This window comes from Amblyomma mixtum, chromosome 7 (genome assembly GCF_055824585.1).
Source record: "Amblyomma mixtum isolate Tamu chromosome 7, ASM5582458v1, whole genome shotgun sequence".
NCBI lineage: Eukaryota > Metazoa > Arthropoda > Arachnida > Ixodida > Ixodidae > Amblyomma > Amblyomma mixtum.
This window is the reverse complement of record NC_143018.1, coordinates 65497312-65512274: the sequence shown is the minus strand read 5'-3', so window position 1 is coordinate 65512274 and position 14963 is coordinate 65497312. Positions and strand designations below refer to the sequence as shown.

The 14963-nt window shown below is 47.0% G+C and overlaps 1 protein-coding gene across 2 annotated transcripts in view; it reads right to left on the bottom strand.

Annotated features, from left to right (window-relative positions):
• Positions 1–14963, bottom strand: part of LOC149336344 (solute carrier family 2, facilitated glucose transporter member 10-like) — a 93470-nt gene that overhangs the window by 65225 nt on the left and 13282 nt on the right. The window contains exon 1 of one of the 2 annotated variants that reach the window (XM_089552833.1): positions 5693–6129. The exons of the other annotated variant lie outside the window; for it this stretch is intronic. Coding sequence (XP_089408959.1) covers positions 5693–5744 — 52 coding nt within the window. The 5' untranslated portion in view covers positions 5745–6129. Of the gene's footprint in view, positions 1–5692; positions 6130–14963 lie in introns of those variants that run through there. 2 annotated transcript variants of the gene reach the window in all.

Genomic DNA, 14963 nt, shown 5'->3' with positions numbered 1-14963 from the left:
TTCCTGCCCATGGTGCAATAACCAACCTCCGCACCAGCACCTGGTTAACAAAGATTTTGTGTGCAGAAGCACATAAGTGCAAGAGCATTACATTTGACCCCACATTAGAACACCACGTTTCCAAACGTTTTGTTTGGAGGAGCACGCAAGTGAAGAAACGTTATATATGATGCTACACCACATATTTTTTCTTCTTTTGCGTTTTTTCTTGTACAACCGCCTGCGATGGCGACTCCAATGACCAGTCCTACACTTGCACATTTCGAAGCAACCGTTAAAGTAAAGAAAAAAGAGTGTGACACAAGGGCGCTTCGTTTCGTCGGGTGGCTCGTTTGTCAAGTGACGGTATTGTGGACATCCGAGACTGGCGTGCTTTTCTTTCGCCCTGTGCTGTCACGTGGGGCGCGCGCTTTTCTGTTACAACATAGAGCCAGTGCTCGTAGCGCTCAAAGCTCGTCCACTGCGAGCTGCATCCGGCCGCTTTTGACTACTGAGTTACGATGTTTGCTTTTCGCAGTTGTATCTGCCTCCGCCCGGCGACGCCAAGGCAGTTGTGTGTTTTTACCAACTACCCCTTGTATGGGCTCACGACACGCGTTAATGGATCACCCTACAGTCCACAGAGGCCATAAACAAAATTTACAGTACGCATTGGCAATACGATTTCATTAGAAGTTGTGCTTACCGGTCCCTACACGTCTGCCTACATGAAATCAGACATCCCTTAGGGTGCTCGTCTGGAGGCAACACGGATGCAATAGAGATACATCGAAACGTATAGTTGCCACTTCCGGTTTGATGACGTCACTTCCTTCCAGCCAATGGGCGAGTTTTGCGACCGACGACGCATTTTGGGTCCATGAAGCTTGTAATGCTATCACTAAAATACTGAATCGGGTATCCAGACACCCCGCACTATTGCATGGCGACGACGCTCAACAGCCTCACTTTTCACCCCCCCCCCCCTTGCCTCCATTAACCTAAAATGACTGGCTCATCAAGAAGCCTTGAACCCTTGATGAGCGCATCACGTCTTGCTCAACTGCATCTTATGCATTACGGGCAGCCCATAGCGGGTGGTCCATCAATAGAGGTTTTTTCTCATTAGTTTAACTTGGGCGCCGTATCATATGTATTAGACGCTTGTCTTCCCGTTTTATAAAATCTCCATTTTACAAACGTCGTTTTGTGGTCATATGGCCACTGCTTCGCATTATTACTGTTCACTTTATTTCTTTCCATTTTATCGTATTATCTACTTTCTTTTTTTTATTTAGTTTATTTAGTCTAAGGGAGCCTCCCACCGAACATTAAATGAAGACCGGTATCAAGATGGCGCTTGCGGAATTGACTCTCACGACAGTCGCCGTCATTTTTATCACCGGTTGCGTGGAGGCGACGGGCTTGAGTAGTTCGGATAAAAGTAACGCCTACTTTTTTCTTTTGACATCTTCCTCTTTCTCTCGTTCGGGTAACCACCAACTCACACGCCGCGCACATGTTTTCACACTCTCGCTTCATTCTTTCGCTCTTTTATACATGCAGGACAACCGAGTAGTCAACCAGCCTTAAGCTTGGTTAAACTCTCTCGCATTTTATTCTCGTGGTTCTTAACGTACACGTCTTGTCGCAAATTGAAAGCAAAAAGCAGCTCTAGAGCGGGAGTTACAACAGTCGACCTTCACAATCTGCAACAAGAAAGGATCGACGGCTGACATTACTTGGCGCACAGCCTATGGAGGCGAGACCATGTCGGAGATGTCGAGATTACACGTTAGAGTTGACGGATTGGAACTGTTACAGCGCAAGTCCAAGCACACTCACAAGCATACCACGCTGATCGCAGTGGGCTGCATGTGCTGTAACACGAAGCAGCTCTTCCGTTTACGGCAGCAGGTGTACGGGTCTTTCAGTTGATTTATGAAGCGGACTTTGTACCGTATCCATCATCGGTCCCAGATGAACACTAGTCCTTATTAACCAAGTCTGTCCTTTTTACAGTGCCCGTCTTAACAATGTGCACAAAGAGGACTTTATACCATATTCATCGCCGGTTACTGATGAATATTGGCACTTATCAACCAAGTCTGTCATTTCACAGTGCCTATGTCAACAATGTGCTCAAAACGGCCTTTATACCATACTTATCACCGGTCCCAGATGAACACATAGCGCTTATTAACCAAGTCTGACCTTTTACAGTGCGGATGTTAACAATGTGCACAAAGCGGACTTTATACCATATACATCACCGGTCCCAGATGAATATTAGCCGTTAAAAACCAAGTCTGTCTTTTTACAGACCCCATGTTAACAATATGCACAAAGTGGACTTTATACTCATCGTCGATCTAAGATGAACACTAGCCCTTATTAACCAAGTCTGCCCTTTTACCATGCTCCTGTTAACAATGTGCACAAAGCGGACTTTATACCGTATTCATCGCCTGCCCCGGATCAATATTAGCACTTATAAACCGAGTCTGCCATTTCACAGTGCCCATGTTAACAATACGCGCAAAGCTGACATAATACCATATTCATCATCGGTCCCAAGTGAGCACAAGCCCTTATCAACCAAATCTGTCCTTTCACACTGCCCATGTTAACAATATACGCAAAGTGGACTTTATAGCATGCTCATCATCGGTCCAAGATGAACACTAGCCTTTATTAAGCAAGTCTGCTGTTTTACAGTGCCCATGTTAACAGTGTGCACAACGCGGACTTTATACCATAATCATCACCGGTCCAGGATGAATATTAGTCCACATCAACCAAGTCTGTCAGATCTAGTGAAGCAGCGCTACGGCACAGTGCCAAAGGAAAGAAAGGGACGAACACAGCGCTGAAAAAAAAAATCAGCGCTGTGTTCGTATCTGTCTCCCCTTTGGCCCTGTGCCGTAGCGCTGCTTCACTAGATATGTCAGACCAACTCGCCCACCAGTTCATGTTTAACCAAGTCTGTCCTTTCACAGTACCCATGTTAACAATATGCACAAAGCGGACTTTATACCGCACTCATCATCGGTACAAGTAAGCAAAAGCCCTTATCAACCAAGTGTGGCCATATTAACGATGTGCACGAAGCGGACTTTATATTGTATTTATCATCGGTCCAAGATGAACACTAGCCTTCAATAATTAACCAAGTCTGGCCCTTTTACCATGCCCATGTTAACAATGTGCACAAAGCAGACTTTATACCTTATTCATCACCTATCACACATGAACATTAGCCCTTATCAACCAAGTCTGTCCTTTTACAGTGCCCATGTAAACAATGTGCACAAACTCACCACGTGATTTACATCGAGGTGCCTGAAAACGGAGGTGTCCAAGTAAGCGATTCCACTCATTCTAGACAACTGCTCGGTTAGCTTCCCCAACTTACTGCTTAGTGGCTGCACGAATTTAAGAAAGGGTCAAGACAGCATACTCCTTCAGATAAAGCTAATGACTTTGAACATCAGCCCATTCAAATAATTACTTTTAACTTAAAAAAAAAAAACGTAACTGTGCGCAGTTCCTGGTTGTCTTGGTGCGCGGAGTCTTCGTAACGTTCACACCAAATGTCAGGTTACGATTTTGCCTCGGTTACTCATAGTGTGCACGAGCATAATTAATGAACACCACTCTCGTCCGACTCCCATGCTTGTGATAGAATTGGTGCAGGCCGCACTGAAGTTGCGGTTCGCACCCTCATCCGCACCACATCCTCATCCCCCACATCGAGACTTCATCCACGGAACGAAGTTCGTAATTAAAACCCGCCGATGATTAAAGCGTTGCCGAGACGAAGACAAGTCATCTTGTTGAAACGTTGGCTAAGCGCACTGAGGCACCTACCTTAACCCTATTTAACTTTTGTTTTGTATTGTCAAGAATCTCATCTTCCTGCCCTCTCTATATCGTTTATACCTCAAGCAGAGTGTTATAACATGCATGCGTCCTTGAGGGTTTAGGAGGTTCTAAAATAGGATCAACGTTTCTAAGATACATGGGTTAATTTAAAATGTTTTTATGCGTTAAAACTCTACCAGCCAGTGAAGGTGGCTCAAAAGTGCTCTTCGCGGTCGCAAGATGCATTGAAATGATACGCATTATTCGTAAAAAATGTGAAATTTTTGAATAGCTGTGGAAAGTTGGTTGCAGGACATTCATTCATTCATTCATTCATTCATTCATTCATTCATTCATTCATTCATTCATTCATTCATTCATTCATTCATTCATTCATTCATTTATTGTACGCAAACACTGCTCGGACCCATAGCCAACGGCAAGTAACGGGTCCAATCGAAAAAAAAAGTATACAAGCATGCAGGCAACAATGTACCAAAATAAAGACAGTAAGTTAGTATAAAGAAGGCTATACATCACTCTCAACACTTGTAAGAGCATCAACAAAATATTGATCACCACGACCAGGCCTAAAAAGTGGTAAGGATGTCTGCACTTATTCACGATATGTGCTCATGCCACGAAAACGCCCTCCCATAATACTTTATTGATACAATGGCCACGGAGGGCTCTCTTTAAAGCTTCCGCCTGCGGGCCATTATGTTCCTTATGGCTCAAGTTCACTTGGGAAAGCTGTCTCTTTGGCCTGAGGATTGATTGAGGAGTTTTCGTCGCGACATACTCTACCCGAAGTCTGTAATACGACTGTCACCACGAAAAGAAGTAAAAAAAAATAGACGTTTTCAGCAGGGCTGAAATATAACCCATGCATAGAAATGATCGACCCCGCGAACAAAGATGACGCGTCTGGACCCATGAGTACAACCGATCAACGTGCGGTATCATCTCGCAGGCAAGACTACTCATCACACGCGCGATGTGGTATGTTCCCCGATATAAAAAGGGCGTTCGAACGGAAACGAAAGATTTAAGCCCCACATCATACAGAGCTTGTAACTTCCAAAAATGCTGAACAGAACTCAGCATTATAGAAATTCTGAAAAAAAAAAAAACACGGGACTCACAAACACACAAAAAAAAAACACGGAAACGAAAACACAAGTTTATCGAGAACATATCGACTGATTGAAAGCTGTCCCTACATCTCAAGCCTTTCATAGTAAGTTTTCGAACTATTTTTGACAAAGAAGGTAGTCTCACGAGAACAGTTCGTAACCTTAAAGAACAAATAACACTAGCTCTGTTTTATTGGATCAGACTTGCTGCGTTAATAGTGAGTCATTCTAATATCAGCAAGAGCGAACCATTTGAATGGTTATCCGAGAATGCTCCTCATATGTTCTAGTGACAGCAAATTTTTCAGTGAGCATTCGCGGCATAAAATGAAATTCAAGCTCCCCTAACAAGTTGCGCTAAAATCTAAAGGAAATCACCCCGTCCGCGAACAAAGGACTCAAATGCAACGATGAGTATTTCAGTGTTCACTCCCAGCATAAATTCAAACGTAAACAGCATTAGCTGCTTGCAATTACAGCCGAATGCACCTCCATGTTCGCAAAAACTTGCCTCGGCCGCACCAACTATGTTTTTTTTCTTTTTTTTTTTTAGTAAGTACTCATTGCATTAGTTTAAACTCACCCATAGCTAGCTTAGCGTTCATAGCTAAGTACAACGTGATGCTCGGACAACACAAAAAGAGACATCTGTGAAACTTTAAAGCATCTCAAGGCTGTCCTCCTAAAAATAATGGACTAACAAACGTTCTTACTTGAATTCACGGAGGCACTCACGTCGACAGGAACGTCTATGTCCGGTGCCATCTTCTTTTGGCAAACAATCTCGCCTGACGCACTCTTTCTTCCCAGCCACCTCCTTCTCTTTCTTGGCTCCGAGATTCAAAGAAAGTGCGAAAGCAAGAAAGCGAGAAAAAAAAGAAGTGAAGATCCCGGCAAGGCGTCGCGAGCAACAGCGAGCTATTCACAGCGTCGTCGACAACTGCTCGTGAACTGAACCTGGCAGCTCTGTTTTTCCCTCCTTTTAACTTCTCCTCGAGCAACAACAGAGGCTTCTACGCAGCGTTCGAAGACGCGACCGCAGCGACAAAAGCACGCGACAGCATCCATCAGGCGAACCGCTGACGCGGGACTGTAAACCGAGTTTCTCCCTTCGCGCACCGCGCCGCCGGTCATCCGTGCGAATCCGAAACGCACACGGCAATTCCCTCTTTTTTTTCGCCCTCTCCCCCTCCTCCTCATCCCTTTCCCACGGGACAGTCTTCATCCAAACCGCCACTACCCTCATCATCTTCCTGTGCACAGCCCCTTGCTTCCAAATCATCTCTCTTCTCTTTTAACGTTTCCAATACGATTGCCTCATCCAGGCGCACTTCTCTCTCCCACCTTTCGGTATCCTCCTCTCAACTCTTTTTTTTTTCACTCACTCCGAGCACGCCGCGCATTGTGAACACGTCTTCCTTTCATTCTTACACCCCTTCCAAGTATTGGGAACCCGACCTGTTTCACTCGGATGAGGTGCGAAGCGTAAAAGAATATCGGGTGACTGAGTGAACTGAGCGAAGAGCACGTACAACGACTGCCTTAACTGCGACTTCTTGTGCCAGGCCCATATTAATAATGGCCGCTCACTCATATTCCCCGTCAAGCAACCCGTAAATAAGAATCTAGATCTTAGCCGAGGCTTAGAGTTAGCCACGGAGCTAACACACAGCTGGTTGCACGGAGTCAGGACGGTGCGCGATAAGTTATCGTCCGCGAGTCGGCCATTCACGACGGCCACCAAAATGGCTGCCGGTCTCAAGACTGCCTACCAATCACGCCCAATTGCAAGGTGCAACCCGCTTTCTGTATTTGTCGACCGACGACTGGCTGACAGCAGTGCTGATTTCAATAAATGCTCATTAGCTTCAAAGAGGCGCCGTATACAGTCGCGTGCAGTTTAACGTACAACGCATCGTTCTGCCCAGCTTGTTTCTGCACTTCGTTCACTGGGAATGGGAGTGAGATAACAGAGCAGGTGAGCTTCGCTAACTCCTAAGGCTTGGATGCGTTAAATTTCCGCTGACATCGAGCTACTACTTAGAACGCAATTCTACTATTTCGCATGGGTTGGGATGGTAACGTAGAAAGGAAAGACGCAGTGACTATACCGACTCTGAGTGTCTGATGAAGCAGGCATTGAAATAAGGGAAAAAGTTCGCAGAGTGGAGGAATCCAGTGTGGAGATTACTATCACCCACGGTTTTTAACGTATACACTGACAACGCACAGCACGCGAGTGTCTTTGCATTCCGCCTTCATCGGAATGCGGTCGCCGCGGTCAGAACCGAAACCCCAAGATAGGGCTCTGCAAACGAATACCATTACTAATGAGCCATCTCTACGATCTCTATGATGTCGCCGTATTGTGTCATTTTTTTTCACCCCCTCTTTTTTATTCTTACGTGCAGCATGAGTGGCTTGGAATTATACTGTGGGTATCCTCTTCCCCGACTTTTCGTATTCAGCTGGGGTTTATTCCTCCAAGCCGGACGGTGCTGACCTGCGGGTCAACACTGTGAAGGCGCGGCGGGCGTGTCGCAAGTCGCCATCGTGAGAAAGTCCGGTTTTAAAGAACTCGCGCTCGGCCGGACGCATCAGGGCGCAGCACTCTCCGCCACGTGTCTCTTCCGAGTGGAAGCTCGCAGAAAAGAGAGGGAGAAAGATAAATTGTTTGACTCAGAAGGTGCATATCAATGGCGACCAGCCACGCAACAAACGCCGGCAGCAATAACAAAGCTAACGAAAATCACACTCGAATGCTTGTCATGCAGTGGTTTATGAAATAATCATCTCTGTGAGTGTATAGACTGGACTGGGTGGAGGCTGATGGTTCGACAGCTCTCATTAGGGTCTTGTTAGTTGCACCCGCATGCGAAACTGCATCCCTCCCCTCATTATTCCGCACAAATGCTTAGAGTAATGTGCACCTAAGTAATGTAAAAGAGTAATGTCAATCAGTCAATCAACCAGTTAGCCAATCCATCCATCAATCTATCCCTTATCCTGTATTGCGTAAAATCGCACGCATTCAAAAATTTAAACAAAGATCGCCGTGAAACTTGGTCATTGTGTAGCTTAAGTAGTGTTGTCGAGCCCGACAATGATGATTACGGATTTGGCTATTTTTTTTATTGCCACTCCAGCAGCCAGACAAAGAAAGCGTCAAACTCACAACGCCAGCTCCTTGGTAATATTTATTAGCAGTAGTGTCCATCAATATAGATGTATTCCGGGGGTATAATTAGCAAACCAGTTAACTGCGCGTAGCGTTCGTTGTTCACTACCTTACCTTGCGGTGTGAGGACTGAATGATATGTTAGAATGTTATATATAACGAATGTTATATACAAACCACGTCTTAAACAATGAGAGCACATGGCATTCTTTAGCGTAGCTGCAAGTCACGTGACAGGAACCGCTTTCTAGAGGACGCGCTGAGCAGGCACAGCTGACCAAATCCAAACTCGGCTAAAATTGAATGGTCGACGAAGCAGTACAGAATCACAAAGAAAAAAGGACGCCAAGCGCTACTGGCCCTGAATCCCAATGTGACTTTTTATCTCGAAAACTGCTAGACACTGCACGCTTGCCAGCTATAGACGCCGGTCCATAAGTAGGCAGGGACCGAGCCACAGCCAGAGACACATCACAGTTTTACATATTGCTTATAAAGTGGTGCGCTTGTCCAAGAGTATATAGGAAAAAGAAAGCCATTGCGGAAATACCGCCGACAGGCCACCAGAGTTCTCTATGCTGTATGTGTGACAGCTTAGTATGCCACACCACCTTTAAAGTGGGGGAGAAGGAAATAGGAGGAAAGGGGGAGGCGTGGGACACTACGCAGCCCAGGTGCCTTCTAGTGCTCGGCACTCCCTGAGCCAAGGCTGGCAAGGTTGTAGGGGGTGCGAACCAACTGAAAGAACAGCCCCGGAACACGAACAGCGGTTCTCTGGATCACGGCCGCAACCACTATCACACAGACCACACTTTTATGCGGTGCCTATCCGATTACCACGCGCACAAGAAAAATAACACACAGCGCGGCGAATACCGCCTACGCCTCGGGTCTCCTATATCCGGTGCTCTGAGCTTAGTATGCGAGACCATCTCACGAGTTGCGGGTGGGGAGGATGAGACGCTACACGTCCTAGCCATACAGTATACGCTCCCTGGGCCAAGATTAACAAGGCTAAGGGGATGATGCGAGAACCGATCGAAAGAGCAGCTACGGGGGGGCAGCGCCGCAGATGGTTGCGCAATCGCCTTGGACGGCGCCCAAGGTCGTGCGGAAGCGAGTATAAGTGGCCTCTCGAGCGTGCATCGCGGAAAAGGGGAGGGGGGGAAGAAAGTAGCGCTCGTGACATCTCTGTGGCGTGCGTATTATTATGTGGGCGCGCGGAGCAGGAGCAAGCCGCGACTTGCCCGCCGCGTCGAAATAGTGAGCGCGACGGTTGTAGCGACGTACAGCGCGTACGCTTGAAGGCGATGCAAGCATCGATCAGTTCGCCGTGGCATGTGTTCTGATACAGTCGGACGCGATTTGGAGGGGATCGCTTAAGGCTGAACCCCCTCGTGTTGAAGGGCTCTTACAAGTTTACTTCTGTAAAAAGGCTGAATGACTTATACGAGCTTAGCTGAGCTTAGCTAGCCGCTTGATTCGTCTGCACTTCTTGAGACAGCAAACAACAGCGCCTACAGAGACGAAGAAAGCATAAGGACGAAGCAGGACAAGCTCTTGTTCTGCTTCGTTCTTCTGTTGTGTTCGTATTTGTAGGCGCTGTTGTTTCCTGTATCAAGCTGTATGCATCATCAAGGCGAAATCGAAGTTATTCTGAATCATCTACAATTCAACGTTATCTTTATTGGTCACTTAGCTCCGCCTTCAAGGTATGAAGAGATAGTGATAATGGGTAATGCCCATATATGCGGAATTGGTAACTGGATTTTCATAGATCTCTGGGGGCCCTGATACCCCTCCTGGAGCAGTGGTGCAGCGGTTTAGCGATGTGCCACTGCCCTGCGATGGCAGGTGCTTTCACCTGTGGGGCTTGTGGGACCCGAGCAACTTCTCGCGACCAATCATTAATGTAACTGCCACCTGCCGCGGTTGTCAGTTTGCTCACAATCCGGTGGGCAGGTTGTATAAGGACGCTACAAGGTCACGTGACCTTGGTTGCCCACCTAGGTTGCCTACCCGGGGATTTTTCGCTCACTCCGCCTACGACGACGACGATGCAGGATTTTCTGCCGAACGGAAGCCTTGACGTTATCGCGTTAAATGTGCTGCTCTTTGGCCGAAACAACAGCAATATCTTGACAATCATGTAAGACTGTTAGTTCGGTTTAAAGCTCCGAACCTGCGCCTGAGCTATGAGGGACACCGTAGTTGAAGGCTATGAGTTAATTTCGACGACCCGGGGCTCTTTAACGTGTACCAATATCGCTCAGCCAACAGGAGTTTTAGAATTTGCCCCCCCCCCCCCCCCCCCCCCGCCCATCGAAATGTGGCAGCCGCGACCTTGAATTCAGCAGTGGAACATGATAGCCTCCGAGCCACAGCGTCGGATGCATCGATCAATATTGGCGAATGAAAAGAGCTCGAGAGAAAACATGAATGAGTGTGTCTGTCTCGAGGGCTAGAGATAAGCTCTTTACCGCCGTCGACGGAGACCTTGTATATGTCGGGTACAAATCTCAGACGGGAGAGGAGACAGATTAGCGCGAGACGGAAGGCAGGTGCGTGTTGTAACACGCTTGGAAAGGTGTGTGTGTGTGTGTGCTCCTGTGTCGAAAGCTTGTGGGATGTGGCGGCAACCTGCCGAGACAATATGCGAGTCCCTTAGCAGGAACTAGATATTGCCCACGGTATATGACTCGCATACGTTATATCTTTTTTTGAAACGCCTTCTGTTCGCATAGGTATTTACTCCGGAAGTCATTTTTTATTCGGTAACGTTTTCGCTGTAGGGCTGCATGGCTTCTGTGAAACTAGTTGCTCGAAAAAATGAGAAAGCGGCTCTAGCTCAATGTCAGCGGGAGCAAAGGGATACTGGGGTGAATTTTTAAACCTTGTTAGACGAGCCCGAAGCACGCAGAGACATATGGAGTCGATACTTCGTCACTCCCATTCCAAAAAAACTATTCTTTGGTGAAAAGTTCAAAAGCGAAGTTCATGGTATTGTTAAGGCACGCAAAAGCTTTGCTTGTGTGTGTGAGAGAGAAAGGGTGGGACGAGGGCGTAAAAGGGTTAGATTTTGCCCTTCTCACACATTTACTGCTTTCATTACGTGATTCTGCAATTATTCGCAATATTCAACAGGATAGCTAAGCGGGTGAGTTGGTGATACATTACGCAGAAAATTGCGTGAACAAACAGGGACGAAAGTAAGAATACACAGGAACAAGCGCTGACTCTCAACTAAAGTTTAATCGCAGGAAACACGATTATAAAAGAAAACAGAAAACAAAACAAACACCCAAACCAGAACGCACGTGCTACTAAGTGATATCCAGATATACAACCTCACAGTCACGCAGGAGCAGGGATGGTTTGCTGACACACAATCTTGCTTTCTTTGCCATATTATGCGCCTCGATGATTTCCCTGGTCAACTGGTCGGGGTGTTTGTACAAAATGTCAGTACAATGCAAGGACGGAAAATTAATCTAGTTGATCCTTGCCGAGAGTGTCAATCCTGTTCTCTGTCCTTCCATTGTATTGACATTTTGTACAAACACCCCGACCAGTTGACCAGGGAAATCATCGAGGCGTATAACATGGCAAAGAAAGCAAGACTGTGTGTCAGCAAACCATCCCTGCTCCTGCGTGACTGTGAGGTTGCATATCTGGATATCACCTAGTAGCACGTGCGTTCTGGTTTGGGTGTTTTTTTGTGTGTTTTCGGTTTCCTTTTATAAGCGTGTTTCCTGTGATTAAACTTTAGTTGAGAGTCAGCGCTTGTTCCTCTGTATTCGTCCTTTCGTCCCCGTTTGTTCGCGCAGTTTTTTGCATAATCGCAATATTCCTTGGGCGTAATCGCAGTTGCTGCAGCCTCTAAGTCTCAGAGTGAATGGAGTCAGAAAGCCGGTCATTCGAAGACGGAAAGCGGCCCTTCTATTTGTTCGGTTTCCACACGGGTGAACAATGTCTTGCAAACTCTTTCAGGACACTGAACTGGACTTCAATTGGTTCCTGTGGCAGGTGACGACAGTTGTGGCTGCTAGAGTGCGTGGTGGTGCAGGTCTTCTAGGTTGCAGAACTGTGCAAAAACTCTTGTCTTTAATTTTTATTTAATTGTCACTACGGTGAAGCAATTTGCCAGCAGGTTACTCGCCAGGTTAATTCATCCAGTATAACTAACAACCTCAAACTCATACAGTCTTTAGACATCAAGTTGATAGAACAGCTTGAAATGTAGGTTTATAAACGTTTATATTAGACGACAAGTCCGACACTTCTTAACAAACGTTTTGAATATTGAAAAATTTTAAGATACTCTTATGGAAAAATTGAAGATAATGGTAGGTTCTTTCGATATGTAGCAATATCTTTCTTTTCTAGCGTTTCCATTGATCGCGTCGAACAGTTAAGACTGCCATAAAAAAACCAATAGGGAACACTTTTGACGGTAGCACGAAGTTTAATAGCAAGAAATGCAAGCCTGTCGAAGGTAGATCTGCAGATATATGGATTGCTGCTGTGAAACCTTACAATATATGAAAAAATTGCGCTCACGAATTCTTTCCCGTTCAAAACTATTTTTGTCCAGAATTGTTGGGTATGAGACAAACAGCAACGCGATGCTTTGAATGAGTGTTTATGTAATCCGTCAGATAATTTCAGTACAGAGGACGAATTGTGCAGGCGTGGACAAAACTCAGTGAATCGCGTTGTGCGTACCTAATGACGCCCGTTCTAGCAATAAGTGCAAACGCCATGACACGCTCGCGCGAGACCGTACGACGTTTTCTTGTGCAAATGCTAAACCTCAGGATTTATTCTGGCTGGACAGCGCGCGAGCATCCACGCCAGCATTAAAGTGCCTACATCTGCTAATTCTAAAACTAAACTCATGTAAGAGTTCTACTAATAATAACAGTAATACCGTAAGACTCAGAGCCTCTGAGCGAGGTGTATTGCCACTCGCAGAAGTCGGTCGTACCAGACTAAAACGGAGACGAGAGATGGTGGGTATTCATAGAAGAAGATGACGGTACTGCCTTAGCGTGATTACGCTAATTTCCCCCGGACGGAAGTGAACATCCTGGTCGTAGACCATAGTGGTGGAGGCCGACGAACAAGGCTACTCATGTGGATTATTTCGGTTCCACGATAGCGACAATCGTTAACAGGAGCAGAGGGGGCGAGACGATATAGTTCACGGTAGTTTTGTTCGAGCCCCTAAGGTACCAATAAAGCAGCAGAAAAAATGTTTCGCGTTCGCCAGGTGTGGGCACGGGTTTATGCAAAACAGCACTGCCAGGGTAGAAAGACGCTACATGATGGGCCTAGTCGTAGATTGGCTCGTTGGAGTGGAGACAAGACGCTTCCAGATATAGAGGGGGGAGCCATACACAGGGAAAAACAGAGAGTAACTGGTGTTTTGAGGAAGCGTAGTTTGTTGGGCAGTTGGTGCATGGTACTCAGGAGAGAAACTAGCAGAACAGGATGCGTACACAAAAGAAGGAATTCACACGTACGAAGCTGGAGTGTTTTATTTTAGTGCAGTATTGTAGGCAAAAGTAAGAAATGGAACATAGAGTCCCAATGGTGCGGTCGGTGTTACGCTAGGTGGACAGCGTATCTGAAAGGGTGCGATGGAAGCGTTCTGTGAGGCCATTGGTCCGGGGGTGATAGGAGAATGTAGTTTTGTGGGCTGGGCAAGAGGCATGAGCTTGCGCCAGCTCGTTGGAAAGAAAAGGCTTGCCACGGTCACTGAGGAGGGCACGAGGCGCATAGGGCTGACAATTAGGAAAAACTTGGCTGTTTCTGAAGCGGAGCCGGGAGGAATCAGATTCAGTGCATCCCGTGTGGTGTCCAATGGCGGTGACTATCTATAGACGGATACAACTCAAGACCGAAGCGACAAATACCCTCAGATGACCCCTCCAGTCAATGGCGTCGACTGATTCTCCTCCTGCCACCCTTGACCGATGCCTTTGGACCTGCTGGCGTGAAATCGGAGGGGGTGGCAGATGAAAGGGGAATAACCACGGCTTAGTCAGATTAACCGCGGCGTCATAAAAATCGCCATTGGCTGAAGGGACTCCCTTTAAGAGGGATTTGCCACTTCACCCTTCAGTTGTATCCGGCTATTGTGACTGCCCGCCGGTGTCGAAGGTAGAGGCTGACGACTTCGAAAGGAAAGAAGGGGCAAGGAAGAGGTTGGAGGAGGTCCACAGGAGAAGACGTCGACCATTTGTGGCAATAGCAGGGAACACACGAAGGGGCGTATGTCGTATGGGACACATGTTACGCGATCACATGTTTTCTGGGAGCCTAAGCGGCCAGCGGTGGAGTCATCATGAAACGCCTGCAAAGTCTGTCCGCGGAGAGACTGGGGAACATGACCCCAGTCAGAGGGCTGCAGTCGAGCCGGAGAACCGTGTTCTACTACATTCTGACGTTGATGAGTTGGCGACGCAATAGAGCGGGCGGAGATTGCGCAGCATTTATATGAAGCAACCGATGAGTGTCCGACAGCAAGTATGGGCTTGATGTTCGAACCTGAGAACGGTGTACATATTCGTGGAGACCAAATGAAGGGGTGCGGCTGTCATAGGCAGAGTGGGCGTGTCCGCGGACCGACCTGGAGCCGAAGAAGCGCAAGACATGGGTTGAGGCGGCGACGAATGAACGGACGACGGCAGAGAGCGTCGGAGTCCCTTTGTTTCTTGCCGGATTTGTCACTATAAATTCGAATTCTGGAGGCTGAGAATTCACCGTCCGAGCCGTCCAGACTAGTCGTTCAAAGACAACAA